The 26,302-nt window shown below is 47.7% G+C and overlaps 1 protein-coding gene across 3 annotated transcripts in view; it reads right to left on the bottom strand.

Annotated features, from left to right (window-relative positions):
• Positions 1-16,211, bottom strand: part of BCL2 (BCL2 apoptosis regulator) — a 97,108-nt gene extending 80,897 nt beyond the window's left edge. For 2 of the 3 annotated variants that reach the window (XM_075493961.1, XM_075493962.1), the window contains exon 1: positions 14,277-16,211. In XM_075493961.1, coding sequence (XP_075350076.1) covers positions 14,277-14,873 — 597 coding nt within the window. In that variant the 5' untranslated portion in view covers positions 14,874-16,211. Of the gene's footprint in view, positions 1-10,504; positions 10,610-14,276 lie in introns of those variants that run through there. The other variant, XM_075493963.1, reaches the window with a different exon arrangement.
• Between the last annotated feature and the right edge of the window lie 10,091 nt (positions 16,212-26,302).

The raw sequence follows: 26,302 nt of genomic DNA, 5'->3' as shown, positions 1-26,302 counted from the left end.
CATGCTGTTGCTCCCTTAAGTAGGAGCAATGCAGGTTTTGGGAACATTTGAGAGTCAAGGAGCCTTCCAGCCAAGCCGGCAGCAGTTCTGGAAGACGGGCATCCACACAATCCCGTTTGCTTGCTCCACTTCCAGCGAGATGAACGGCAAGATCGAAGTGCTCAGAGACCTCAAGGCGGGGAAAACTTTTTCTCACCCTGGAGTCAGTCTACTCTTTGGTCCCCCCATATTTCAGCAAACTGGCTTGTCCAGTGAAGGACACCCCCGGCTGGTCTAGGACAGTTGGGTCTGGTGGTACTTCATCTCTTCCCATCCCCTTTGCAGCTCTCCCGGCTGGGAGGCAAGGCTGAACTGCACTGCAACCCAGCTAGCTCCCGTTGCATGCATGCCCACTGAGAGTTAAACGCCTGTTTGTGCAACTTCCAGCTAAGCTCTGCTTTCTTCTGGTCAGAAATCACCTCCCGGCCGCGTCAAGGTGCAGTGCTGGAGCACACAGGCACGCAACAAGAAGAGAGAACAACTAATTGCCCCCTCTCTCCACTTTACAGAGCCCAGCTGACTTGGGCCAGAGGCGTAGAGCCTGCATAAAGGACAGAGAGGTAGAGCTCAGAAAGTAAAAAGCTATTAAAGTGAAAACCCATGAGGCAGATAACAGCTTGCTGCCAGACTTTTCAAAATTTAAGTGTTGATTGTTCAGAATTTATGTCTAGATTTGTCTTAAGAATGCAATTTCCTGGCACATGGTACAAGTCACTCTAGACCTGCATGTCAGCACAGCAGGCATCCTGTTGCAAAGGTTATTATGGAACTATTGAATGTTTTCATGCCAAATTTGTCCAAATTAAACCGAGGGGAATGGAAATACTTTCCCTGGATAGGTGGTGGTTGCATTAGGTGGGTTTGTTTATAAGGAGAATAAAAGTTACAGCTAAATATAAAAGCAGATATATCATAATATTGTCTGAGAACTTGAATAACATGTCATTCAGCCTGTGTGCTGTGGAAAGAACACGAAGGTCAAGTCTAAAATAAGATCAGTGACTGTTTGACAATAGAAACATGTAGGAGGTAGAACAGGAGAATTTTCCACATTTTTTTTAAATGACATTTTTCTTTCAAAAAATATTCTTGCCTACCTTGCTACGGGTCTGATGCAAAACCCCGTTGAACTTTGTGCAAAACATACTGCTGAATTCGGCATGTTTTTGATCAACCCCCTGGCAAACCTGCATTAGTCATTTGTGCCAACTGTTTACTTTTTGCATTATGCTCAGTTGGGAAAATGAAAGAAGGCCGCTCTGTTGCATTTTTGTTTTCAGAGAGTTTCACTTTCTGCTTCAGCCCTCTCATCCTGCTTCCCTGGAAGTCAGGGATTTCAGCGAGGCTACCGCTACCTCTTAAAGGTAAGCACATCTGGGTTCGCAGCATCAGGGAGCTAGCAGAATCCCTGGCAAGGTCAAAAAGAGGTGGTGGTGGTGGGGGGAGATAAAGACCCAAACCACTACTTGAAATACTTTATAAAATCCAAAGCGTTCCTTTTGCTCATCCACCAAAACCTGGGGTGATGATATGACATCAGGGACTTGCCATTTCCAAAAGTGCAACCAAGGCAGGGATTTCGGCCCCTGCCCTGCGGCAGGGGTAACCGCCCCTCAGCAAGTCTTGTAGGAGAAACAGGGAACTCACAACCCCAGTCTTGACAGAGACATCCAGCGTGCTCTACTGTTACTTCAGTCAGTGCTGCCAGAGGTACATTTCTCTTCCCTGCCCTATATTCACTTTTAGATACAGTTACAGCCACCTACCTGTAAAAGGTGTTACAAAAGGAACCTTGCAAATGCCCTAATCCCCCTCCCCAACAACTCCATTGACAAAATCCCATGATTTTGAAGCAAAGGCGGAGACAGCAACTAGTCCAAGGCCAAGGTCTGAGGGCAATCCCCCTCCTTCCCTTGAGCTGTGGCAGACAGTCCATGTAGTTTATAGAGCTAATGCTAAAACATTCATTGCCGTCATGTCGCTCCACGGGAGGACTCTCAGGTTTCCAGGAGGAAGGGTCTGGGGCAGAGGAGGGAGATGTGGGGGTAGAGCATCCTCTCCACAGCTCCTCCAACCCGTCCCTGTCCTCTGGAGGCTTTGCACCAAAGCTCAGGGTGGATGAGGGCTGCCCTTTGGCAAGCCCAGCCCCATGGCCACCCTTTTGCTACCGGGCATCCCCCTACTTCGAGTGGGAGACAGCGTCAGAGAGAGCCATGCGGTGCTTTCTTATGTCTCCAGCGCAAAGATGCCTCTCTGGAGCACAGGGGAAGGGAGGGAGGGAAGCGGTCTGCAAGGTCTCTGCCCAGGGGAGGACTTGTCTCCTCTGAGGGACCCCTGATGGGGTTGCAGGAGAGGCAGAGCGAGGAGCCGGTGCCTTGTAGCGCACCAGCCTTGCTGGGGGGTCAGGAGACCCCCAGGCGCAGCCCAGCCAGAGCCCGCTGTGGGGCAGGGGGGCTGCAGGGACAGGTCCCGCTCGCGTCTGTGCTTCGTGGCCCCCTTCCGCCTGACCGCCAAACCTTGGGGCAGACACGGCCAAAATTAGTATCACACTGAGGGCTGGCACGCGATGGCTTTGACCCTAACGATCCCACTGGGAACGCAGTATTGTTCTGGCCCTATTAACAATAATTTGCATGTTGTCTAATGGCCCTGGGAGGAAAAAAATAAAAATAAAAAGGGTGGCAGGCCCTGAGGGAGGAGAAGAGGAAATGGGAGTGCTGCCATTTTCTTCTGAGAACTGGCAAAATAAGAAGGCTGACTTTCTTACGGAGCCAGAGGTAAAACTAGTCATTGCAAAATTATTTAATATCTAACTAATCACCCAGCCTTCATCGCTTCAAGGCAGGGTTTTGAGAACCCAGGCCATTTAGCTATACCGAAGAGCCTGGTAGGGACCTTGATCAGAGGAGACTTATTTTCGTGGGACCCCGAGTCTCTCCCAAGGTGCCGGTGACAGTGACCTTTCACAATGAGGAGCTGCTCTCCACGGAAGGATCTGAACTACAGAGACAAGGGATGTCCGCATACAGTGTTTCTGCATCATACTTAGAGCATTACGTATAAAGAGCAGTCTGTAACACCAAGCTGCCACAGCTCCAGTTGTTTTTCTGTTGTTGTTGAGGGGAGTTTCTTTAGGGATCAGTGTCCTCAAAACCAAACAAGCTGGCTGTCCATCCCTTCCAAGGGAACAGGTAGTTTATTCCAGCTGTCAGCAACTGCAAACCAAACAGCTCCTCTCCCACTGTCAGTTTTAGCTCTAGGCCAGTTATTAAAATTAAACAGTTTTGTTTGTGAAAATGATGTATTTGTGTCTGCAGGGGGGAGAGAAGGGAGCAGAGAGGGAAAAAAGAGAGCAAGTTTTCTGAAACAAACCCCAAGCCCGTTTACACAGCCTAACAGCGTGCCAGCGCTGCCTCTTCCTTCAGCCCACAGAAGTCCCAGCCTGTAGGATGTGCTGCCGTGCCCCAAACATCCTTCTCGCTGGGTTGGGGAAAATAAAATAAAATAATTTTTTAAAAGGCAGAAAATTCCAATTGCTTGCAAAATAAATACACTGTTCCCTTGTGAAAGCATCAACTTCAACAGATATGAAAAAAGGTATGAAGAGATGCCTTGGCAGGTTTCCCCACCCCTCGTGCCACCCACGAGAGGAAGCTCCCCCTTCTCGTTGTCCTAAAGCACCAGGGAGGCTCATCCGCTCGCCCCTGGGGCTGAGGCACGGCTTCACTGGCCGAAGCTGAACAGGACCAATTTCTAGAAAGCTGCTGTGGTCCTGGTGGGACACTACCACCCCTGGCCCATGCAGGCACTGCCAGAGGGATGTCTGTAGCACCCTGGGCCAGGTTCCCCTCACAGCGAGGATGCTTAGGGAAGCTGAGGAGCACCCTCAATGCAAAACCTGAGGCAGCCTTGCTCCAGTTTTCCACTGCTGCCCAGACGTGCCCAACCATCCACTACAACCAAGGCTTTGTACGACACTTTACAGATCCCTTTTTGGGTCTGCCCACATGCTCACTGCTATATGAGGCTGGATACCGCCGGTTTTAGCTTCTGTACTGGAAAAAAAAAAGCTATTGACTCCAACCAGGCAAGGATTTCCCACATTCAGACCAGAGCCAAATACACGAACTTTCTACTGCAGCAATTTTTTGCAGGGAGCCGTGAGCTACTGCAGAAGCCTGAACAGACTCCAGGCCGGCTCATTTACTTGCAGCCTTGATTGCCACCTGACATTTCAAGCGATCGGTTTTATTTCCTCCCTTGCCAATGTGCCCTGCCGCTGCACTCCAGCCCCGCAAGGAGGAAAGCCTTTCCCTCGCCCAGGCTTCACGGCAGCGCAGCTATTTATTGCAGATCTGGGCAACGGAGAAAGGAACAGGTCGAGCTGGAACCTGAAAATAACATGGGCACTAGGCCTCTTCCTCAGCTATATTCGGGACCTTTCGCATGCAGCAGCAGACTGGGGATTAGACATTTAGACAGAGTGATTTACTGTGATTTGCCAGATGACTTCAGGAGAGGGGCTTTGGATATGTCTAACTTGAACTAAAACTTGCAGACACTTGGAGCATGATGTAGGATTTGCTTCTGTTATGAACAAGGGAGTTTTTACTTCAGGTTTTTTAATGTCATTTTTCACTTGAGCTGTGTGTACGTTCTTGAGAAGTTCAACAGATTTTACTAATCTACGACACTGACCATCTTATTCTGCTAATGGAAATGCCAACTCATTTACTACTGTATTTGAATTTGTCTTTGAATTATTTTTAATTCTTTTTTCTCTAGAAAAAATATTAGAAATAGGGTCCTCTACTACGTTTTATAATACATGGTCTGAACATGTGATGAATATTCTTAAGAAAACAGTTCTTTCCTTTAGAGACAAAGCTGGCAATAGTTATTCCATCGCAAAGACACACTACAGGACTGTCCCGTACCACAGAAGGAGGCATTTCACCGGCCTCCCGTCCAAGGTCCTATCCTGACTTTCCGGTGACTCACGCAAGTCTCTCCAGAGCACGCAACAGGAATTTTGCCTCCTAACCTCAGTTCAGCAAGACAGCTAAAACTAACTTCAACCTCATGGTCAAGCCCAAAGGCTTCTTTCCTACTCACTTTTTTTTTTTTAATTGTTTTAAAATTGCTTTTTCTGCCTGTATCTGAACACTTAATGAAGCTTGTGAAAGAAGCAAAAGAATACGTGTGCATGAAGATACTTCTTACAGGTGCATGTAATACAGCTTACTGCTCCTTCGCCTGAAGTGCCACAGACAGCTTTTACATATGGTGAAATGGAAAAGGAAGGACAATTTCCTTCTTGAAACACCCGATGAACTGTGCTGATACATAAAGGAAAACACTAACATTGTCAGTTGCCATTTCTCACACTGCTCACCCTTTTCCTAAATAAAAACTAGAAATCAACACCTGAAACTGATCTGTTCAAACATATTTGAACAGTGGAGCTGAAAAAGTTTAAGCCTAATTTCCATTTAACTTTTTCTTTCTTTCTTCTACCTCCTCTCTCCACTCAAATATCACCCCCCACTAGTTTCACAATCTGACTCGCTTTGCTCTTTCCCAGGCTAGCGAGCTCCAGCAATGACCAAATGTAATGCTACAGATTTGAGTTTTATTCTAAGCCCCAAATTACCACGACGGACATTTTGTTCAATATTGTACCTTGTATGGCTTCTTTTTCTTAATTGAAAAACATCAGCCCAACTCATGATAGCATGGTGCGCAACAGTACATTTCCCAGACCTGGTGTGCTGCATAGCTAGCAAGAATACCAATTTCATAGCTGGGTTAACTGAAAAAGAGAGATATTAATGATTTGCCCCATATCCTACCACGTACTCAGTACTAGAGCCAAGCAGAGGAAGTTAAGTTCTGACTCTCAGTTGCTTTCTCGAACAACTGCGCGACAGCCTCTTTCAATCACTACGTGTGAAAAATGGGGCCTCTTCTTTTTGATTGTACCTGGCCCATGTACATAAATTACTCACTGAAGTACCCCGAAACCCACTGAGTTACCTTTTCAATCAACAAAATGGAATCATCCTTTTTATGCTTCAATAAGATAAAATGGCAATAAAACGATGTATGCACTGAAGGACACTATTTCTTTTAACTAACTCTAAATATGGCAATTCATAACAGATCTTCAGTCAGCGCAGGAGTAAATTCAGTGATGTGGGTGCTCTTAGCAACACAACAAGCACATTTACAATTACCTTTACAAAACACATGCAGAAGTAAGAAGTTTTGCCCGGATGGATGAGACCGGCAGCGCATCCATCCCAGTATCCCCAGTCACCGACCAGCACCAGGTGCTCTGGGGGAGAAGCAATGTAATAGACAATTTCGAAACAACATTCCCTGGAGAAAGGTCTACCCTCAGCACCTGGTAATCTCATTTCAGCAGCTGATGTTAAATTTACCCCAAGGTGTATGACTGCCCTTCCAAGCAATTTTATTTGAACATAAGTATAGAAGTTTTCCTTACCCTTATAAATACCTAGATCTTTCCTGAATGCAACTTAGTAGTTCCACTCACAGCTCTCCCATGAAAACAGCTCCCAAAGGTTAATCATGCGTTGCAGAAAAGGCTGTTTTTCTCTATTAGTTGAAAAGCTGTGGCTTTTTCATTTGATCTTATTTTTCTTGCCGCATATACAAAGTAAACATAACTACAATTGTCCAATTAAGTGCCTCTTCCTGTTCCTACCGAAGTCAATGGCAACATTTTCTAAAATCAGATTTGTTTTCTTACTCATTAACTGTAAAATCCAGAAACTTGCAAGGAACTTTCCAGCAAGGGGGATTTAGCAAAGTCTATCGATATACAATAATTACGACAACAAGCGAACATTAGGATAAAATAACAGAAAATAAATTCCAGTCTTTTAGATGCATTTGGAAAAGTTATCCGGTTTCATAGTCTTTCAGGAGCCAAAAAAAAAAAAAAAAAAAAAAGCCAAAAAAAAAAAGCCATCAGATTGTTAATGAGACTGAAAGCCAGAGTAAAATAAAAATCCCTCAAATCTGTCATCGGCATTCGTGTTTGCCAAGAAGGCCTGGATGTTATCCTGCTGGGGAAGAGAAGATTTATGGCACCGCACACCTTCATCCATCCTATTATTATATTTGAAATGGAAAATAAAACAGGCCAGTACTGCCCTCAGAAATAATCAGTATTTTGCTGCCACCGAGTAACAAGTGTTATTATTATTACTAAATCAGCAGGTACGGGAGCAGCCACGAGGTGCTCATAAACAAATTATTTTAAAAAAACCAACAAACCAAACAGGGCTGGGTTCCACCCTCCCAAAGGCGTGAAGGAAAATAAAACAGGCCAGGGAGGGAGGTGGGAAGGGCCGGACCCGGCACACGCTGCGGCCGATGGCTGGGCGGCAGCACCCAGGACCGCGCCCGACGCCCGACGCCCAGCGCCAGCAGCGGTGATGGAAAGGGACAGTCAGAAAGGCCTGCAGAAAGCCAAGGACCGTCAGCCCTCCATGAAGCAGAAAGACAAAACAGGCAAAGAACCAGACGCTGCCGAATACAAGCGTGCACGCCGTGGGAGCGGGGAGCGTGCCCGGCCAGCACGCCATGGGGTGCACGGCTGCGTGCTCACCCCTGCCCAGCCGCACCCCTCACTGCAACCCCCATCACTAGAAGGGATGGAAATGCAATAGCCAAAAAATAAAAATTCACTTTGCCACAGGAGAGTTGTTGTTTAATCAGACCTATCGCGCTGTGTTTTAGCTACGGCTGCTCGACTGCCAAGGCTGCGGACCCAGTTTGCAGCTGCCCGGACCCCAGGCCAGGGGCGAGTGCCCGCTGCCCCGCTGGCAGCCCCGGGGTAGGGCTGCGGTGCTAAAACAGCGCAGGCTAGCCCGGCGAGGCGGCTGCGGAGCGAGAGGGAAAGCAAGGAGGCAGCAAGATCGCTGGCAGCTGCGTTAGCGAGCAGAGCAGCGTACGGAGAGCCGCCACTTCAGCCGATCCCGCCCCGAGCCCCGGGCCTGGCATCCTCGGTGGCGACGGCGGAGCACGAGGCTGGCTCGTCGCCGCGCCAGGCACGAACCATCACGCGGGACGAAAACCACAGCAGAGGTTTCGGAGCGACACCCCAGCGCCGCTCCCGTTTCTACATCCACCTGCCTCCACTATCCCAGGTGCAACCCACGGAAAGATGACGCTCTCGTCAAGGACGCCTGTATCGGGCACAAGGGCTTAATGTTTGCTGGCGACGCAGTACAAAGTTCCCGTGCTGCCTTAGGAAGCCCGGGCCCTGGTATCTGGCCGCTGAGAAAATGCTTCTGCTCCACATGCGATTTCACACATCATTGCATAGGTCTTGTGATTCTCCTGCGAGAGCTGTGCCTTGCCATCGGAGAAACGCTTGTGCCTTGGCAGAACCATTCAGCTGGGTTTTCTTTGTGGATTACCAACTCTGAATTTCAAGCTACGTACTCAAAAACCTAAGCCACTTACTGCCCAGCAGACCTAATGCAGCAGCTCGAGAGAGGCCTGTGTTAATGCAGGCACAGAACTAACTTCTTTCTCAATACTGAAAGTAAAGTAAAACTTTTTAATAGGATTGCTGTTTGAACTTTATGGTTCTTTTCAAGATCAAGGCAAATGACATCATCTCCATAACCAAGACCCCTGGTTCTGAAATTTTAAAGGTCACGGTCAATACATATATTTAAAAAAAAAAAAAAGAAAAAAGAAAAAAAAAAGAAAAGACAAGACTTCTGAGAAAATACGAAACCTAACGTTCTTGCAAGTTACGGAGAAAGCTATTATAAATGAAAGGGACTAAAGAACCACAATCATTTTCTCTTTCTGCCCTAGCTCTTCTACTCCTTGGTTCAGCACAGATCCTCTGCAGAATAAATTTCTTGCTCCTCAGCAACAGCAAAAAGAAAAATATTTTTATAATATTTTGAGAATTCGATTATAAACCCACAAAGCCACAAAAACTGGCAAAGGACCTAGAAGGTGTAACACTTGAAACTGCCAATTCATTTATTTAACTGAGTGGATTTCAGATAGTTTCCTTTTACCAGTCAAACAGTGACTTGGGGTTAGCCCCGCTGGGGATTGAGTCGTTACAAGGCTGCATGTCACTGGCAAAAAAAAAAAAAAAACTCAAAGCGCCTCTGCTCCAGCACGGGGCATCCGGCTCCAAGCAAGGCACTGTCCTGAGCTGGGCAAAAGCGAGAAGCTTTTGCTCGGGACTTGCAAGAGAAGCAACGTGCTGCGCAGGTGGGTGCCTGGCAGAGCTGCTGGGACAGCAGCTCCAGAGCCCGAAAGGGACGAGATTTCGGTCAGCGCCCCACACACGAGCACGGGAAGGCCCCTGCGTCAGACCGATATCCACAACTTCTAGCACTGTCCCGGAGGCAGATGCATCTGCCATCCCTCACCTTCATGAGGGGGCTACGGACCGTCATGGTGCACGGTGACTCTCCGCACTTCCTTTCCAAGGCGTGCCACCAGGCAAAGAGAATTAATGATTTGCTAGGCCAAAAAAAAAAAAAAAAAAAAAGAGGAAGCTCAGTGATTAGGGCAGTCAACCCAGGAGAAGGGAAAACTGGGGTCTAGTTGCTGGTCCAAGAAGCATTTATTCATTTGGCTGTAGACAGCCACCTGAGAAAACACATCAGACAGAGGGAATTAGACACCTCGGTTCTCCCTCCTCCACCAAATGAAATCTCACCCCTGCAGAAGGAGGAGGAACCCTGTTGCCAAAGGGGAGGACACCTCAGCAAAACCAGCAGCCATCTGGCAGGCGAAGCCTCCTGAGATGTGGGAGGTGCGGGCGTATACCCCCCTGCCAGGCTGGAGGAGGTCTCGTAGGCAAACCTCCCGTTGCCTCGGGAGAGGCCTTAACCAAGGAGCCGCTGGGAAAAGGGGGGGCTTCTCCCCGGCTGCATTTGCACGTCAGAACAGCACGTGAGCGACAGCGGCCGGGCCAGAGGACGCCTGCTGGCTTCGGGACACGGAGGTTCTTGGGGACGGTGTCCCCCACAGCGTGCCGAGCGGCTCCCCTCTCTCAAGGCAGGAGCAGCTCCCGGCTGGCTTGGGCGAGGAACAGCGAGAAGCCAGGGACTTGTGCCACCGTTCTGGCTAGGCAGGCAGGCACTCAGGGGATGCAGGCGCTTATGTTCCACCTGAGGTCCACTTCAGACATCTAAACCTTTCCCCACGTCTGGCCTTAACTCTTGAACAGAATAAAGAACTGCAATAAAAGAACAGAATCGGATGAAAACACACGACCATCACATTCCTGGTTCAAATGTAAATATTGTCGTTTAAAATGATGCTTTCTTGGCTGAATTTTCAACACGATGCTGCGTCTCTCACCTGGGCTTCTCTACATCAAAAATGTACTTGTCTACACATATGTGACGGTGCCTGTGTCTCCTTCTATAGTTCTCATGCTCTTGCTTTTTCTTGAACAGCTTGGGGAGGAAGCCGTATGTTGGACTACAAGCACCCAGAGCTGAGCACGGCTCCCACGTACGTTAGGTTGTGTGCCCAAAGAGGGAACCCATCACTGCAAGACAAACACAGTTATTTCCCTCGCACCGGCTGCACCACTTCAGTGTTCCCTTATGTCAAAGTCAAAAGTCGCCAAGTGCGACAGCCCGCTGCCAAGCCAGTCCTTCTGCAGCTCAAACACCAGGCTCTAAAAAACGAAATGAAGCCATTAAGTTGTCAATCAGAAAGCATACATTATACCAAGTACCACGAAACTGCAGAGATGAGCTGGTTCTCCTCTTATTTCTTTTGTAACACAATTAAGATGTTATCAGGCCAAAGTACAATATTGTGGTATCCTGGCCTACGTGAAAATCTTTGAAAGCTGCATTTATTTGCCACCAGAACCACAAGCTAATAATACAGCCTCCGTGCAGGCAGTCCCCATCTGTTGCTTTTTCTAAGTTTCGAACAAACCCGTGACGCTGTGTATTGTCAGGGTATTAACAATCCCCAGACACCATTAACAGCGATGTCTAGTGCCTAAAATTTATACTCCACCAGCTATATCCCCTTCCAGCCTGCCTTTTGATATCCCTCTTTCCTTCTTCGTTTTCCTTGCAATATAAAGAATTCACCTCCTGAAAATACATTGTCAACTTATAGAACCGATTCAAAAGAAACAGACAAGTAAAGACACTTCAACCAAACTTCAGACCTGAGTGTAAGACATAGACCCGCACAATACACTCAAAGCACACGCCGTCCAACTTACTCACTGTGTAACATATACTCGTGACTAGCTCCGATGCTCTCTTCTCTACTACTACACAGCCTCTACTGAACTCACCCATCCGCAACGTACCGGGGAGCCACAACGTAAAGGAGGAGAAGGCTACAACAGCCGGTGCTCCCACTTGTTGCAGGAACCTGCGTGACAGGGAGATCTTGCACGCAGCTGTGCTGAGGTCCTGCCGAGCACCACCACCTACCAGGAGATCAGCTACTTCGGAAGAGCCATTTGCGATGCTTTAATAAGGTTCGTACGTGGGGTATGGTGCAAGTGCCAAGCTGAAGAGCGAGTGCTCGTATGAAACTATGCTTTTCCACTGACAGATCCTGAAAGCTAGAAAAAGAAAAAAAGAAAAATCCACTGCCCCGTGTCATCCTTGATTTCTTCTGTCCGAAGAGAGGATCCTAAAAGCTGTGTTTGCAACTTCATGTTAGTCTTTTGCTCTTTGTAACCAGCTAGGAGGTTTTGCCTGTGTTTACTAATCCCACGGCTCCAAGGTACCAGCCATTCACCAGACAAACAGGCAAAAGCCACCCTGGAGTATTATTTTGCACATCTTCTTCCATGTGTACATTACAAATAACACACAGCAGTAAGTGGCATCACGTGCATCCAAACTCTGGAGCTTTTGTTTACAGGAAACCTCAATAAACAACTAAACGGCTATCGATAAGAAGCATCTTTTCCTCTTAAAGGCAGTCAGTGTTCATAGTCCAAGTTTCTTGCATTTCTAACCGTCGAGAAACAGCTCCAGCACTCGCCTCATCTGGCCAATCATGCCTGGTAACACCTGTCTTTTCACATTCTCGGTTTTATTCAGTATTTATGTTTCTCTTTACACAATACACCCACAGGACAATACATCTCCAGCACACTTACGGATTTGATCCAAAGCTCACTGGAGTCAACAGAATGACTTCACTGGCTCTGGAGTGAACCGAGGGCCCCAGCTCCGCAAACGGGCTTCCAGCCTGAGGAGGGACTTATGCACAAGTTAGGTATCCCAGCCCAGAAGTGCAATTGCAAAATCCCTAACCCTTTAGCTGCTCGTCTTTTAACCAGCCAAGGTCTCCAAAAGCCTGAACTGTTTGCAGATTTTTTTTTTCCCCACAGTTATCTGTTTCACAGGAAAAAAAAACCCCAGTGACAAACCCTATGTAGTGATCCATGAAATAGGGGATCAGGGGATAGGTCTCCCTCTCCCAGGTGTGGTCCCAACCACTAAACACTGGAGTTGTTTTATATGTGTGAGTATGTATGTGTGTATATGTGTGTGTCTCTGTATGTATGCATATTTGTATATACATATTTACATATGTATATACATACACAGACGCGCACACACACAATTTTTGCCCCCGTCTGGCCCCATGGATCTTGAATTTTTTTTCTTCTTGGTGGAAGCAGGGGAGAGCAGGACGACGATCCTGCCTCCAACGTGACTTGTAGCCAGGGATCTGCAGCACTCCTCTGGGAGGTGCACAATGTGGATTCCTGCTGAGAAGAGGGCCCCAAAGCCTTACTCCCTCTGTTACGGCAGCACGTAGATGTCCTCTGGATCCCCGGACACGTATACCCTTTAGTCAGGTGGGTTCAACAGCAGGAAGGCAACATCTTCATTTTTTAACAGAGATGGTCAATGCGGGTGGCACGTTACTGAGCTGAACGCTGACTTAGCAAGAGACCCAGTGCTGAGAATTTAATGTGGTAATGCTTCACAAACACCGGGCTCGCAAACCATGTTAACCGGGTAACACACACTGTACTTTACATTCCTTTACACACGCCTCTTAAAGGTGTGCTGTGTAATTGAGTCAGCTCTCTGATTGTATTTCACAGGGGACCGGACCTGAAATTGCTGGTCTCCTACCTAGCAGACCTCCATTTCTAGGTGACTTACCCCAGCTCTCAGCCCATACATAAACTTTCTTCTTTGGTGTAACTCTCACTCTTTCTTCCCCCAACGCATTAATATCATAAGCTTTACACGTACGACAGGTTTGGTTTGCAGGAGAGTGGCTGGGACCACATTTTGTTACAGTATATCAATTAATACAGGAAAAAAGGAAAGAGATACCCTTCCAATTTCAATGCGGTTATTTATTTTGGAAAGAAAGAGGGAGCAAAAGGAAAGGCTTTTGATTGACTACCAGTGTAAAAGCTGTCTATTTTCTGCAAATGGAAATCCTCCCTTTCTGGATGATGCTGAAGCGAGCCCCGGCCTGAGGGGATCTCTACCCCAGAAACACAGTCACCCACTGGGTCACCACAAATACTCATTTTCCAGAACAACCCCACGGACACAGCTCCTGGCACCTTTGTTTCATCTCGAGACAAAGACAGATTTTTCACACTAGACACATCCTATACCGTAAAACCCCGTTGCCACCGCAGCTGTAGACGCCGGCACCGACGGCCACCTGCCCGCCCGCAGCACCGGGATCCCGAGTTCGTCGTGCACCTGCCTGGCGCGTCACCCCTAACGGGCAGGGATGCCTGCCCGCACGCACGCACGCACGCACACGTGGTCCCTGCTGCTCCCACGCCTGGGACCTGCCCCCAGCAGCTGGACGGGCACCTCTGCCGCCCCTCGCCACCCCGCTGCGGCACCCTGCCTTGGCCGGGGCTGGTGCTGCCAGCAGGCGAGGGTGGACGGGGGTAGGGGAGCGGAGACCGCTCGTGAAGAGGGTGCCTCGTTCATCCTTTTCGCTCCCGAGCTGTAGCTGCTTCCCCCCCATCCCAAACCGCTCCACCGTAACCCCACGACGAGGTGAAACTCGACAGCTGGCAAAAGGCCTATGCTGCTTCGGCACACGCCGGTGCAGACACCCCCCAGGCAAACCTTTTGCTCCCCCCAACGAGAGCGCAACCCCCCAGGCGCTGCCCACCCCGGAGCCCCGCTGGCCGTGGGCCAGAGGCGGGAGAGGGAACGAGCGATCGGGGGACGTACCCAGCCTCCGTTGTCCTGGATCCAGTTGTGCAGGTGCCTGTTCAGGTACTCGGTCATCCAGGCGGCGATGCTGTCCACGAGGGGAGACATCTCCCGGTTGACGCTCTCCACGCACATCACGCCACCGAACTCGAAGAAGGCCACGATCCTGCCCCAGTTAACCCCGTCTCGGAAGAGCTCCTCCACCACCGCCATGAAGCGGCCCCTGGCCGTGAAGGGCGTCAGGTGCAGCTGGCCGGACATTTGGGCAAAGTCCCTCTGGTAGTGGCGGGAGAACTCGTCCCCCGCCTGGCGCAGGGTGAGGTGGACGACCTGGGGCACGGGGCGCAGCCCCTCGGCCGGGGGCGCGTGGCTAGCAGCAGCCGAGCCGGGGGGCTCGGGGTGCGGAGACACCAGCCCAGTGTGATCAGAGGAAGTCCCAGCAGCAGCAACCGCAGCAGCAGCAGCAGCAGCAGCAGCAGGAGGAGAGAGACTTGGAGGCAGGGGTGCCCTGTCCTCGCCGGCAGCCCACTCGTATCCCCTCTGCGAGAGTTTATAGTGGATGTACTTCAGCACTATCTCCCGGTTATCGTAGCCTCTTCTCCCCGGATGAGCCATAATTCCCAAGAGGAAGCAGCAAGAGGAAGGGAGAGAGGAAGAAGAGGAGCAGGATGAACCCAAAAAAGTAAAGCAGCCAATAATAATAAAATTAATAACACCAAAAATTATAATCCAGTTACTGTATCAGGCACGGTTTCATTCATGGTGGTGTGGGGGAGTTCTCAGGGTCTCGGAGGTACTTTTGTCTTCTCAGTGTTTCCTCCTCGGTTTGAGATGCACGGTATAAATAGGGATTAAAATGCTGTAAATACTTTACTTCCAGGTGCACATTTATTACTTATTATAAATTTACTTTGGGGCCATTTCCTCCTCGGTGTTGAAATACATCTTAAAAAATAATATACGGATTCAGAATCAGGTGCATTTTCCCCTAGGTGCTGAACTACCACGGACACGAAGGAGCGGACGAACACACACGGTAAAAACTGCAATTCAATACGATTTGCTAAACAGCCTTGGATGAACGTTAATCCAACGCACTTTAAGCTAGAAACCTCAACACTGCTTTTTTTTTTTTGTTAAGTTACACAAACTAAATTTCCTCTGTAAAGTACTTACTTGGACTATAAATATGTTCCTCTGTCAAGTTTCCTCTAAAAAAAAAAATAGCAACAACAAAACCCAAACATCACAAGTCTTCAGAAACATTAAGTTCTGGTCGCTTTGATGCTTCAAGTCACCAAGGGGATGGGAAAGGGACAAAAAAAAATATCTCTACGATTGCAAATGTTTTTTCCCAGACTGCTGTTTAACAGACATCTCCAGAGATGTGTCAAAGCTCAGAAAATCCCGCCTCGCAGCCCGGGAAGGCGAACAACCCCAAAGAGACGGAAAATCCTGGAGACCAGATGAACCACATTTGAATCCAAGCTCTCGCAGAAGTGCTCCGGTTTTCCCTCCAGTGCAACGTACAGACATATGCATTTACGTAGTTTCATTCAGACACCGATCGCAGGAGCCCGGTGCTTCCACACACACGCACGCACACACAAAAAAAAGAAAAAAAAAAACCAAAAACCAAACCAAAAACGTATCTAGGCAATTAATTCTTTTGCGCAGGGAAGAGCGTAAAAACAATAACAAACCCCAAAAATAAAAATAAAGAAGGAAGATTGCTTTTGACTGTGGCTCCGGGGAGAAATGCCATTTCCCGAGCAGCTTTGTATCAGAGGAGGAAGAGCCCCTGGCGCTGCCGAGGAGGGGCGCGGACGGGGCGTGTGTGCGGTGTGACTGGTGCCGATGGGGACCGTGGCCGCGGCGCCGCTGCCCGCCCGCCCGCCCGCCCGCGCAGCCCCGCGCACCCCGCCGGCTCCGGGCGGCTCCTCCGGGCGCTCCGCGCTGCTGCTGCCGGCGGCGGCGGCGGCGGCTCCGGGCGGCGGCTCCGAGCGGCGGCGGCGGCGGGCGCGGGCGGGGAGCTCTCCCGGCGGCGGCGGCGGCGGCGGCGGCGGCGGGGAGCGGAGCGGCGGGGGCGGGGAGAGGCGGGGAGGAGCGGAGCCCGAGGGGGAGGCTCCGGCTCCGGCTCCGGCCCCGGCCCCGCGAGGCGCAGCCGGGCGCGGTGGTTTCCTAGAGCTCCGCCTCACGCTTCATTCAAGAAAAGGGGGAAATGGGGAGGGGGGGTGCTAAAAAAAAAGGCGGCGGGGGGAGGCGAGCAGCCCCGCGCAGCCCAGGCCCGCCCTCCATCGCGGCGCGGGCCTGGGGCCGGCGGCGGGGCGGTGGCGGTGGCGGGGCGGAGCGGCGCGGAGCGGCGCGGAGGGGCGGCATTCGGGCCGCGGGTGGTGCTGGTGGGCCGTTCCGCCGCCCGCCCTCCGCCGCCTCCGCCTGCGCGGAGGAAGCGGGCGGCGGAGGCAGGCAGGCAGCGCGGCGGGTGGCTGCGGGCTGGCGGCCCTCCGCGGGGGAGCGCCCCCGCGCCCCGCTCCGCGCCTCTGCCGCCCCGCGGGTGCGGGAGGGGTGAGGCTGCTGCAGCCGCGCGGATTTACTAAAAAAAGAAAAAATAAAATAAGGGGGGGTGGAGAGGAGGAGAAAGCCCGCATCACCCTTTTAAAACGAAAAGTGGCCCGATGTAGGCGGACGGGGGCTCCGGGCGGGGCGGGGTGGGTCGGGGCGGTCTGCCCTGGCAGCAGCCTCTGCGCGGCCGCGGAGCCCCTACGGGGCCGCGGCCGCCTCCGCGGGTGCCCCCCCCGGCGGCAGCCCCGGCGGTGCGGAGTCCCGCACACCTGCTCCACGCACGCTGCTCGGCCGGTTTTCAGGCTTTCAGACGTGCCCGTGGGACAGGCGGGGAGCTGGATTTTAGGGCTTTTTGCAGAAACAGGACACTGACTTGTCCCTCCGCCCAGCATGAAAATTTTTTAGATTGGAGAGGGGGTAACTGAAGCGGAGAGATGAGATTAATCTGGAGTTTGGCCAAAGAAGCGGAGTTAACCTTCAAAGTAGGTTAAACCCACAGCGCTGGGAAATAGCGATGGGAAATAGCCCTCCCTGCTACCCCGACAAGCGACATCAGGGCAGGGATGAGCGATGCTGGGGCAGCCCCGGCTGAGCTGGGGAGCCATCCCGGGGTAAAGCCAAGTGAGACGGGAGCAGGAGATACTCAGCACCTTTCTCTGCTTAATATGAGGAGGGGAAAGAGAAGTTTGATAAATTCTCTCAATTTTTGTCGATCTGGGCCTCTGTCGAGGGTGACTGGGATGATAATCCCATATATAAACTGCCCTGAAGCTAAAAGGAAGACGAGGCATGAATTCAGCTGTGGAGATGCGTTAGTCTTGAGAAGGGACATAGGGAATGCACGCTGCCCTCCAAGTCTCCATTTTCAGGGTCACGTTTCCTTCACACACTGACGCATCACGCGTGGTTCACACGCTGACAGCTCCCCTGCTCGAGGAAAATCGCACCGGAGTGGGGAGGGTGATCAGCTTTTGCTCCTTCCAGAAGAAGGAGAGGTCCTGGCATCCGAACGGGACGGATTCCCCGTGCGCTAACGCAGGTCGCTTGTGCCCTGGGTGATGGAGGGATTTGTTTCAAGGCCGCACGGAGGAATCTGTCTCTAGCGTGTGCAAACCAGCGGCTTTCCAGCCACCTGAAGAGGCGTTCAGGATGTGCAATCGTTCTGGCGTCTCTTATTTAGAGGGGGGGGCACGGTGAGGCCCTCGGCACCATACCTAGGGACAGCATTTTCCACCTCCCCTGCCAGCTCTCTTCTCCCCTCCCCGCCGGGGAGCCGAGCACACGCAGACCCCGAAAGGAGCGATGCTCCCGCTGGCCGAGGCTCCGGGGGCGGCAGGCGGAGCGGAGCGGAGCGGAGCGGGGTCCGCCAGCGCCGCCCCCCGCCGGCGGCACCTCCCCGGCGGGCGGCTGTTGCCACCCAGCGGCCACTGCTCGCCCCGGGCGCGGCGGCTCTGCGGCGGCAGCCGGGACCCCCCCGCCCCGCCCCTGCGGGAGCAAAGGGCTCACGCACCTCCTAACAGGCCGGGGAATTAGGACAGTAACGCGGTGCCCCCCCCCCCCCCCCCCGCTCCGTCTCGTATTCACTGCCGCCCGCTGATGTGTAAAACGGGGCTGGTTGCGGCTGGTTGTGTTCTCGGGGATTAAGAGGGACGGAGGTTGCGGGACAGCGGGTGAAATGAGGTGAAAAAGAAGATGGACGATGCTCTACGCAGACACGGGCTAAGGGCTGCACCCCACCGGGGCATGCGTGAAACTCACGGCATGGTTAAATGCTGGAGCGCAAGCACGCCTCATCTCTGTCTGTCTAAAAGCCTTCGGAAATTAAGGCGTTTGTGATGAGCTGAGGGATTGCTTCTGACGGCAGGAACGTAGACAAGAGATCTGTCAACTGAGTAAAATCGCCGCCTTTATATTCTTGCACCAAAAGAGAAAGAGAAAAAAAGGTCTCCTCTGAATACAGAAAGTAATCTGACTTTCCATGTATCGTGCTATGGTTTAAATGGAACAAGTGATACCGAAAATCAGAATAGCCATAACTAACTGGGCTGCTGATTCAGTCTGTCCCACAACTGAAAATACATCAGACACAGATGTTGGGTAACACAGAAAAACTGTCTGGGTAAGCTGCACAACAATGTCATAGCAGGATCGTTTTAAAGCCCAGAGCATAAATCAGGGTGGGACTGATGCAGAAAACAAAGATGCATATAAAATTGATGGACTTTTGTAAGGAGAAATTGAAAATATCACTGAATTTCCTTAGGGTATTTAAATGTATTTTGTATGGGGAAATGGAATTAAGATCAACTAAAAGAGCCGAGTGTACTGAGGGCATATAATCAGTAAAATAAAATAGTTTCAGAATTCATAACTGATTTCTGATAGAAACAGGTATGGCAAAACTTTGTGAGATACTCTATTTGGAACGGATTTAGTAATGGTGCTTTTTCCCCACCAGCTCTGCAATTCAGCACTTTGCTATAGGAATGATAAATCCCAGCCTTTTTAAAAGTTTAATGGGAAAATAGTGGTCATGGTTGACAAGAAAGCTTGGTAATAACAAACACAGCTGAGACTGTACCACAAAAAATGAAAAACACAGGAGAAAATCCTAGGAGCTCTTTGCTTTAAGCAAGGATATTAGGGATGAGTCATGGGAAACAAAAACTGTACCTTGAAGAATGACAAATTGGGAGTCTGTAAAAAAAGCAAAACAAAATTACGTGCATTTAAACGGCCTTTCTTGTTCTTAACTTAATGCGCCCAATGCATTGCATCTGACCTGCATTTATGGCTGTAATTGAAGGGAGCGGCATCTTAAAACCAATTATAATGCTACCTGAGTGGGTGATGAGCATCTATTAAAGTGTCACAAGTTGGCATCACAGTACTGCTTCTTACCTTGCTTGTTTGTTTGACCTCAGTGGGATAAAACGACAGTTAAAGAGACATCCAAAACAAAGGCAATACACTTTTGGGGGTAGATAGAACAAACCAGCAAGAGAGGCTCAGGATTTATCAAGGAACATGGAATGCGCGCATGAAGTCAGCTAAGAAATCATGACGGTGCTTTTAGGTAGAATAACATGCTGACTACTCAAAATCTGATCCTGCAAATCCTTTCACACACACATTTACCTTTATGTGAGCTGGCCCACCAAAGTTAATCAGACTAAGAAGAAGAATTAGCTGTATAAAGTATTGGAACTCAATTAGGAATACAAACAGAAGCTCATGTGAAAAAAGCTGCCTTGACAATTACAGAGGTCGGAGCATCGACAACAGGCATCAGTCAGGTCTGGCAGCGTAAAGCACAGATTTTTTTTCGTGAGGTGGCTTTCTTACCTGTGCTTGGGCAACTGACCAAACAGGCAGGATCCTGCAAAGCCTGCTGTTTCTTTGATAGCTTCCCAGATGCCCAATGAACAGTGGATGCATAATTAACAAATGCTCTAGAGAAGTTCTTTATGCCTGGTAACACTGAACTTCCCGACAATCTGAAAGTGGACACCTTTTCCCTATACCTTTGTATTAACATCAACAGGATTTCAACAGCAACCCTGGTTCCTGTTGACCTGCCCACCCTTTTATTTCCTTGGCTCATGAGCAGGCATGTTGGAGAGAAGCAAGCGATTGTTTAAAGCCCTGCCTGAGCAGGCATGAAACAACTGGGGTGTATGTTTGCACCGTGTGACAGCACTCAAAGTGAGCAAGGGCATTGCCACATTTTTTTGCTGTAAATCCGCAGAGATTTTCTATTCTAGAACAAATCAAAAAAACCCCAACAAAAAACTAAATCTGAGTAACCCAAAAGTTTTAGAGTGGTATAGGTAAATACACTTGTGACAACCAAAGAAGTCCTTTGCCTTACGATGTTCTAGCACAGCTTAAATACTGGGTTTATTGAAAGAGTCCGCTAAGATTGTGCCCACGGGTGGGGAATTTGCACATATGAAAATGAGCAGCCAGTGGCACTGTAAATGCCTGTGAATGCCAATGGCACTGTAAATGCTTGTTGGTGCTATGCCCAGTGAGGCATTTGTTTGTGCCACCCACAGCCGTGCTTCATCTGGGTTCCTCTGTTCAAGGCATTCAGTGCTGCTCCTTTCCACGCCAGCATGTATTTGCTTTGCATGCCTTTGTGCCTGCAAGAGCTTTCTAACTTGCCCTGACTAAAACTAACCACCAACCACATGATCTTTCACGTTTATTTATGTCCATGAGACCTCCATACCCACAGACCTAGGGAAAAGTGGCACCCATGAAGCCTGGATGTGTCTTTTCCCCATTTTTAACCAGGACGGTGCCAGGTTAGCCTGAACAAATATCTTCACTTCTTCAGAGTGCATTCCTGAAATGGGAGATTGCCTTTCATCCTGCCCGTGTTGCAAATGCTACAGGTGTGGAGTGGATCCTTTTTGGCTGGAAGCGCTTGCAGAGCAGAGAATGCTACTGTAAAACACTTAAAGCACGCTCAACCTGCAATTATCGTTTATTTCATGGGGCTTAACTGTGCTCATCAGGAAAGGCAGCTGGATAAGATACTCAGATAATATCCTTAGGGTCCAACGTAGCAAATAGCTCCTGACTTTCAGACCTCTTTTACCGTACACATCCCTCAACCATCTTCACTTCTTGTCAAGACACAGAGGCCCCATGGTTTGCATTGGAAGGAGGCAAAACGACTGCATCCAGATCTGGAAATCCTTCTCTTTGACATCTCTACTTTGCGATGTGGCAACAGGGTCTTGTCTTTACAGTATGTGAGCCGTCTCACCACCTTTCACAAGCTACCAACCTATTCTTGTGACTTGGGCAATGCTGCCTATGCCATGTCTTCTTTCTGCTGTGGAAAAAGGAATCAGAGACGGACTTTCCAGCAGGAAGAGCAGAAGAGGGAAGGAGACAGTTTCAGCATAGAGGAATAGGAAATGGGAAGGGTCTGCTGGACAAACAGGAACATCCATCTCTGATCCATTAACTTTTATTACCCCTGTTAAAATTTCTCAAAGTAAAGAGGGGGACAGCATTTTCTGAGTAAATGCTTTGAAATAAAGACTGACACCTCATTTTAACCACTTTCTTTGGAGCACCTGTTAGCTTTGAAAAGGATATTCCCTTCAGTTACAAGTTACCTAGAACATTTAAAATTTGGTTTTCAACTTACTTTTCTATACATTATTTAGAGCTGGTATCTTCACAGATTTAAAGCTTATTTTGGCCAAGGGAGTTGGTTCTCAGTATTCTTGGTAGTATGATTTAGCGTTAGTCATGTATGTTTTGCTTTTGCCCCTTGTGTTTATTTACATTGCTCTAGCAGCGCTACTACAGAACCAACTTCATACTTAGAACTCGAAAGGTTTAAAATTAAGATGGGGATTCCCCTCCAAGCTGAAAACAAGCTTGTTTTCAGCTTAGAAAAATAAAATTTCAGACTGGCTCGGTGGTATTCTACCACAGAGAAGGTTTGGTATTATATTCCTTCATCGAGGTTTCCCCAAACAGCAAACCTCCCCAATCAGCTTTATGAAATGCTTCCCCCCGCCCCCCTCCATCAAATTAGATATGCATCTTTGGGGTTTTTAAAAAAAAAAAAAAAAAAAGAAAAAAAAAAGTATTTGCACTTTCCGCTTCCTTCAGTGCAAGTTTCTGTCCAAAAGCTTAACAGCATTATTTCCCCCCACCACAGACCACCAACAACGGAAGATTAGCACGGTCGTCTTTTTCACCAATTTAGTGCATCTAGGTTGAAAGAAAGGAAATAAGAGAAAGAGGGTGCGAGGTGTGGCAAGACAGACACCTCATTTAAAGGCCTCTGCCTCTCCTGAGAGTCTCCCCCCAGTGACAGAGGAAAGGAAATGACTTCATGAGGTTTTACTACCAGCTTTGACAGACGATCAAACATGCACTTATTGCCTGGTACTGGCTGTGCAAGGGGGGGGGGGGCGGAAAATGGAGCTACCAGGTAATTTAGCCTTGTAGCTGAAATTCGATTATGAAAAGGAATGAAGAGAAATCTACTTTGGCCTACTACTTTTACTGAAAAGGAAAAATCAGCAGCTCCAGTTGCAATGTGGCCTTCTTCCATTTCAAAACTTTTAATTCTCCAACATTCTAAGATCAACATCAGCCCCCCAGCTTTAAAAGACATTTTAGGTAGCATATACTTTCCTCAATCCATCTTTGATTTTGGCTCTCTGATAATCTAATAAGATTGAACTTCTGTGATTTTGGATTTACCGTGAGAATAAGTATCTTAGGGCTATTTCTCCCCTACTGTTATCTTGGAGCTAGCTATCCACTCAAGCCCTCCTACCACAGAGCTGAAACATAATACAGTAATTTTCTATACAGCTGCATGCTCTGTTGTGGTACAGAAAGACAGCCACCGTAACTTATTTATATTGTTTTCCACTAGGGCGAATGAGCATCACTTGGCTCGTCAGGATTCACAAGCACTTCCAGAGAGCACAAGCACTAGTTATACTGGCAGCACCTCCTGCAATAAAGGCAGATTTTGTCAATTTAATCCCACTTTCATTATGGTTTGATGACACTGGGTCTGCTGACAATATTTGGTTGAATTCTTTACACCCTTCATCTGCTGCACACCTCTGCCCTAAGCTGCCAAAATGGAGGGATGTATTGTATTGCCGCCTCTGCTGTCCTACAAAATTAAGAGGATCCTGTTGAACTAAATCCAGACTTTAAAAAAAAACCAAACAAAAACCCCAAACACAACACACCCCTCCCCCCAAAAAACCAAACCAAACAACCACCGAGCCCTGCAAATGAATTTATCCATTACTCTTCATCCCCTCAAAAAACTTAGACGTTACAGGCTTTGTTGATTCTCCATTTATTTTGAGAAATATAAAATATGAAAACTAGTTTACAGTTCTGGCACAAAAATGATGAAGCAATAAGCACAAAGTTTCTTTTTACAAATAATGCTATATATTTTTACCATTTAAAAGTGCCTAGAGTTTTTCACAGCAAATAAAGTTTACCTATATCTTTTATCTTAGTAAAATATTAAATCTATTTAAATTGCACATGAACACCCTGGTGAAGTAAACTATATGTAAAGTTACAATAAATCTGTATTTAAAGCAGACAGTCATTAGAAACTATATGGAATGGAAGAGACTATCAAAGCCTAAATCGAATCTTAAAGATTGATCAAGAAAACAAGAGACAAGACACTGACTGATATGGCACAAGTAATTAAATTATTGACAATTTGACAAAAAGTAATAAAGCCTATTTGAAGTTCTTCACAGATCTAACACACTGCTAAAACATTTCAATGCAGAGGTTTTGTAACATTTAAACTGGCAAAACAGTTTTTTGGCTGCTAAACATTTTTCCACAAGATTACAAGGCATCTCCTTCACTTAATGTTGGACCTTAAAATGAGTACATTAGTAGATAGAGAATGTGCATAACAACAAAATTTACACCAAAGGTTGCTGTAGTTGACAATTTACTGCTTTGACAATAAAACAATTGAAAAGTTTACCAGTTAAAGTTAACTGCATTAACTTGCAACAGCAGAAACTAGAACATTTAAAAAGATTATTCTTTACTTGTTCCTTCAAAAACTTGCCTCGCTCCAATTTCCAGAATTGCGGAGGGGTTCAACCTACAGTTTTACTGTCAATACAACCACTTACACTATGCAAAATTAGGTGTGAACAGAAGTGTCTATAAATCAGGACCATAACTTTCACCCAGTATTCTTATTTCTCCTTCACAGACACTTGTGCTGAATTATATCAGTCATTATTTGGAGGACTCTTCAGTCCAGAAAGAGTGATTAGTGATCTGAGATGTCCAACCTGAAATATTTTAAAGACGCCCAGCTGCCATAGTGTCTTGTGTGTGCTCTGACCTTCTGCATTATGTTTCTTAAACGCAAACTCTTTAACATTCTAAGTTGAAGATTCAAAAATTCAAGTATCCAAAGTCTTACTGGTTTTAAGTCCTGACCTTCAAGCTTGTGTTGACGTCAAGTCATTTACATAAGCATTTCTTTCAAACTACAGCACAACTGATTCACCCATTTTGGTGTCTTTTGCAGGTGGTCAAAGGAGTATTTGATTTGCACCAAAATAACCATTAACATAGATAATAGGGTCCAAATAGCATTGTCATGTTGCTTTAAGAAACATAGCAATGTTGACAATGGATGTATGATAAATGTTCCATTATGACACTCACATTAAGCAGCACAGGAAACACATATGCACACTAGATTTCTTTGCATTGAAGCCCAGCTGTTTAAAAATGCAGGAATACACTCTATTCTCAAAATTAATATTATATTATAGGCATGCACAACTTCACATATCTAAACAAAATCAGGAGGCAGGACCTAAAACATAGGCTTTGTGAAGAATTCAACAATGCCGCAACGTTTGCAATCTAATGAAAGTCTAACCACTTAAAATGAGAGTGCCAATGTGACCCTCCCCCAAAAATATGTTTGTAAACCAGGTATTAAAGCAAGTTTAGTCTATGTGAACAAAATTTAAAAAGTGATCAACCGAATTCAGAGAGGGAAAATAAATAGCCTCAGTAAATTACATTTTAAAGGTTTTCCAGTTAACCACCTATTATTTTTCCTCTCAGTTTAACTGAATACCTCTTCTTAAGTAGATGTAAAGAATATCTTAACGAAAGCAATCAATTTTGCCTATTTTATTGTTAAATACTACTTTCAAGGAAGTGAAAGTTTTACAAGTAATTTTAGATTCAGATTACTGACTGAAAATGGGAAATATGACATTGAAAACACAGCAGTGCTAACAAATACAAAATATGCAGCTTTTGGAAAAAAAGCAGCTCACAAGGCACTTGCTATAGTGGTCCATTAAATAAACAGTATACATAGTGCACCTTTAAAACATCAATGTTATGCATCAAGCTTTTTCAGTGTTAACATTTTTTTAGAAACAACCAATGGGTTCTGTGTATTCTGAAGCAGTTATTGAGCAGCCTTGTTTCATATAATGTAAATGAAACAAATTAGAAGTGGGGCATAGGAGGAGAGTATTTTAAATCATTTCTTGTCATGTGAAAATTTTTCTGTGTAGTGATATAATTAAGTGTGGAATGCCATTCTCACACACACTCCCCCCCCCCCCCGACCCCCTGCCCCAAAAAGCTACATTCCTGCTACTGGAAGAGCCTGGCATTTTAATTACAATTGAGTCTATCATCAACTACTGGTTTGGCTCATCATTTGCAGCATTGAAAAATAATGTGCATAACAGTAGCATTAAGCTACTTTCCTTTCCAGAGCAAAAACTGGCAGATAAGGAAAAGTAAGTATCTGTAAAAATTGTACATTATTTCAATGGCTTAAAATGCTGAAAGTCATAATCAACACACTTGATACTGGTTTGATTTCTTTTGTTCACAACATACTTCAAAGGCCAGAAGAGCTACAGACCTGGCCACATCTCCTAGCATTTCTC

This window comes from Mycteria americana, chromosome 2 (genome assembly GCF_035582795.1).
Source record: "Mycteria americana isolate JAX WOST 10 ecotype Jacksonville Zoo and Gardens chromosome 2, USCA_MyAme_1.0, whole genome shotgun sequence".
In the NCBI taxonomy this organism is placed as follows: Eukaryota; Metazoa; Chordata; class Aves; order Ciconiiformes; family Ciconiidae; genus Mycteria; species Mycteria americana.
The sequence above is the reverse complement of the archived record's forward strand: the minus strand, read 5'-3'. Positions and strand labels throughout refer to the sequence as shown.